Source organism: Carya illinoinensis, chromosome 1, assembly GCF_018687715.1.
Source record: "Carya illinoinensis cultivar Pawnee chromosome 1, C.illinoinensisPawnee_v1, whole genome shotgun sequence".
Classification (NCBI taxonomy): Eukaryota; Viridiplantae; Streptophyta; class Magnoliopsida; order Fagales; family Juglandaceae; genus Carya; species Carya illinoinensis.
The window spans coordinates 55,611,007-55,613,793 of NC_056752.1; the positions used below are offsets into that span (position 1 = coordinate 55,611,007).

The following is a 2,787-nucleotide window of genomic DNA, read 5'->3' on the forward strand; positions in this document are numbered from 1 at the left end:
ATTACTTCTAAAATATAAAATTTTTTTATTATCAAGTCAGTATGTATAGCTAACATGATAAAGTATTTATATAGTTATATAGTATAATTTAATTTGAAATATTAGTTTTAAAATCTAAATTTTACAAATTAAATATTATGAATAGCATACTTTACACGTTGACTTAAAAACAGAAGTCTCATTTTGGAGGGTTTTGTTTGTAATATTTTTTTTTTAAATTTTTTTGTTCTTTTAGAATTAGTCGTCCAGAAGAAAAAGTTGTCAGGATAGCTTGAACTATTAGTAAACGAGTCCAGGCCCAGTCTTCCAGTTTTAACGGATTTGGGCTGATGGTATGGAAGGTTTGTTTCCAGATTAAGCCCGAAAAACATAAGATGTAAAAAAGGAAAAGAAAAGATATACAGACAAAAAACAAAAAATCGAAGCCAGGGCATTTCTACGGTTAGGGTTTTGATTTGAACATGGAAGTGAAGAATCTGCTCAAGGACAAGAAGTTCTGGCTTGCTTCCTTTCTCATTACCTGGGCCGCTGCTCTCCAGGTAAAATTATTTCTTATACACGGTCCAACCCATGCCGCTAATTACGAATGAATATTGCGTGCGTGTATATAAATTACATCCATCCAATTGGTGAATGAATTTGATGAGGTTCTGTGGGTTGATGTGGTTGCAGGGGCATATGATGTGGTTGCAGAGGCAGGACTCCTTCAAGCAGAAGTTTGGTACTCTCAATACAAATGGTAGTGATGATGAGAAATGAATCACCCCTGTGCTATGTTTTAAGCAAAACAGGGTCTTGGTAGTTGTTGATTTCAAGTGCTTCATCTGAAATCATTCTGTTGAATACTGGTGAAACCGATTACATAAACTATAAAGGGGAAAAAAAAAAAAAAACCTCGGTTTCTTTTTATTTGGATAATTATCAAGTTCTTGTTCTTATGGGCTTGCTTACATGCTACCAGTGTTGCCTGTTTCGATTTAATTTTCAATTTTTCTGGAAACACTGGGAGATGCACTGAATTTAAGTAGTGCGAAAGATAACTAGGAGCTAAGTGATAAGTGATACTGCGCATGCGTGTGATGCTAAGTGATATGTGTAAAGAAGAGTGACTTAGTTCTTGGATATTGCAGTTGGTCGGTTAATTTCACTTTGAGGAATTTGTGTGAACTCCCGTATTGAAAGGCCGAGTTGGGATTCACCAGGAGAAAGTTTGTTTTATAGGAAGTTGGTTGCCATTAGGCTTAGGTGAAGAACTTTAACTTCCGTATGACCTCGTTGGGTTTACATATATGCTCATAGCTCCCAATATATAGTGTAAGTTGTGATCCACCAGTGAATAGTTGTGAAATTAGGTGAATATGTTTGTAAGTGATGAACTCTTGCTTACAGGTTATGACTAATTTTGTGTATAGTTTTGAGCAGTTTGTGCATTGACAATCTATGTAATCCTTGAGTTTTTATTCACACCGATAGCGTCAGAGATGTGGAAAAGAGATGGAAAGAAATTAAACAAGAGGACTTTTATGCTGGTACAGTTGTGGCCTCTAGCATGTAGACATGGAGAATCCATGGTTTAGCATAAAATGATTGTTGCTACTTCCTTCACAATTTCTTGAGGAATAAACTAGTTAGTGTCTTAACATATAAGGGTTTTATATAACTCTGCATTTAGGCCTTATGAAGCTGTGACAAATTTTTGGATATTCAGTTGAATTTTTATTTTTGATAGGAAGTTTTATTCATAAGAAGATACGGTTGAAAATTGACCACCACATTAGATGATTGTTACACCGAATGTATGGGTGGGAGACCCCACCAGTAGCACTGGATTCCCCTGGTGAGTGGTCGTGTGGGAGTATCGAGGAGAAGGTATATAATTGTGCAAAATTCCAGTATCTTAAAACTTCAATACCCCATTGTTTTTGTTGTTCAGCTCCTTGCTGTTGCCATTGCTGGTTGGGGATATCGTTGCTTGAAGTAGCAGTTCTGATATACAAGTGCTTGGCAGAGTAGCAAATCATGTAGATGCAGCTACCATAGCATTTACATAAGGTAGATGAAATACTGGTGTAAGGATAAATGTTTTTTGTGACTTTTCACTAGTGACTGAGAAGGAGCTTCATGCTGTAAGGCGCAAACGTTTGGTGCATTTTGGTTGTTTCTTCATTTTTTATTGGTGTATTCTTAAAATCTAGGGAAGTTCTCAGAGGATGTCTGATCATGTATATAGTAGAATAGTGTAACGGAGTAACTAACAGTTGCTCTAATTGGAAGTTGAAAGTGAAGATCTTTGACCCTCTCCACTAGGGCAAGCCCGTCCAAACTAAGTGAACATCGCAATTTGTTTTTACTTGTGTTATGTTTCCCATGTTCCTCATTTTACGCCTTGGGTTTGACTGTTAGTTTTTAAAATGTTTATGTATTTTTTTAAAAGCTTAAAGATATTTAAAAAATATTTAAAAAAAGAATGAATTAGGTTTGAGATGAAAATTGAATAAATATTATTAAAATATAATTTTTTAATAATTTTTTATTTTAAGATTTAAAAAGTTGAATTATTTATTATATTTTGTGTGAGAGTTTGAAAAAATTGTAATAATTAGTTAGGATGAGATGGTTTGTAAAATGGAAAGAAGCCTTAACCGTGACCCCATTGGTAAGAGCTTGTGGCCGACTAGCTTGATCAATGAAGTTTTCCCGTCCACACGTACGGGCTAAGATACGGCGATAAAGGAATAAGCACAGATATCGGGTATAAGGTACTAGTACTGGGGGGGTTTGTCGGCG

General features: G+C 35.3%; 1 protein-coding gene across 1 annotated transcript; it reads left to right on the forward strand.

The window, feature by feature from the left end:
- Positions 1 to 378: 378 nt before the first annotated feature.
- On the forward strand, positions 379 to 908 carry LOC122290373. The gene is made up of 2 exons (XM_043098020.1): positions 379 to 539; positions 673 to 908. Exons 1-2 carry the CDS (start codon positions 462 to 464, stop codon positions 757 to 759), a joined length of 165 nt encoding a protein of 54 aa, XP_042953954.1. The 5' UTR covers positions 379 to 461; the 3' UTR covers positions 760 to 908.
- Positions 909 to 2,787: the final 1,879 nt, after the last annotated feature.

What these genes read in the sequence shown, in the direction of transcription:
- LOC122290373 (XM_043098020.1), top strand. Translation starts at nt 462, where the DNA reads ATGGAAGTGAAGAATCTGCTCAAGGACAAGAAGTTCTGGCTTGCTTCC. An exon ending in CCTGGGCCGCTGCTCTCCAG is followed by an intron (nt 540 to 672) that starts GTAAAATTATTT and finishes ATGTGGTTGCAG; the next exon opens with GGGCATATGATGTGGTTGCA.